The sequence below is a fragment of the Eimeria mitis genome, genomic scaffold (genome assembly GCF_000499745.2).
Source record: "Eimeria mitis Houghton genomic scaffold, Emh_scaff365, whole genome shotgun sequence".
Classification (NCBI taxonomy): Eukaryota; Apicomplexa; class Conoidasida; order Eucoccidiorida; family Eimeriidae; genus Eimeria; species Eimeria mitis.
The window spans coordinates 10,765-11,419 of NW_013571992.1; the positions used below are offsets into that span (position 1 = coordinate 10,765).

Genomic DNA, 655 nt, shown 5'->3' on the forward strand with positions numbered 1-655 from the left:
TGCTGCTGCTGCTGCTGCTCCTGCTGCTCCTGCTGCAGCAGAAACGACTCATCCATGCCACGGCTGCTGCTTCCTCCAGGTGGCCGAAGGCCTGGCTTCTTGTGACGGAACCAGCAGCAGCAGCAGCAGCAGCAGCAGCAGCAGTAGCAGCAGCAGCAGCAGCAGCAGCAGCAGCAGGGCATCTGTCTGCCCATCCGTTCCCTCTGGTCCCAGCAGCAGCACCAGCACCACCATAACCACCACCGCCACCAGCAGCAGCAGCAGCAGCAGCAGCAGCAGCAGCAGCACGAGCAACAACATAATGACGGCGTGTTTTTCTTCAGCAGCATCTGTATTGAGGAGAGAGAGCTGGCACTCATCGCTGGCGCTGCCGCACCTGTTGTCTTCTCTAGACACACTGAGCGACATTCTGCTGCAGCAGCTAACTGGGCTCCCCCCAGCACCGGAGAAGTATCTTTGTCCTATATGTTTAGATGTTGTTCATGAGCCAGTTACACTCAGAGCTTGCTGCCACAGGTTCTGCTCTTCTTGCTTTGCTGCTGCTGCTGCTGCTGCTGCTGCTGCTGCTGCTGCTTCTGGCACAGACAGCAGCAGCACTGGCAATGGACTCACAAGATGCCCCTCATGCAGAACCAATATCGTACCCCTAGAGGAC

The 655-nt window shown here is 57.9% G+C and overlaps 1 protein-coding gene across 1 annotated transcript in view; it reads right to left on the reverse strand.

Annotated features, from left to right (window-relative positions):
• The window catches only part of EMH_0009580 (uncharacterized protein), a gene marked incomplete at both ends in the record, with an annotated part of 845 nt that extends 789 nt beyond the window's left edge, over positions 1–56 (reverse strand). Inside the window, one exon of the mRNA XM_013498708.1 lies at positions 1–56. Within this exon, the coding sequence (XP_013354162.1) occupies positions 1–56 (56 nt within the window).
• Between the last annotated feature and the right edge of the window lie 599 nt (positions 57–655).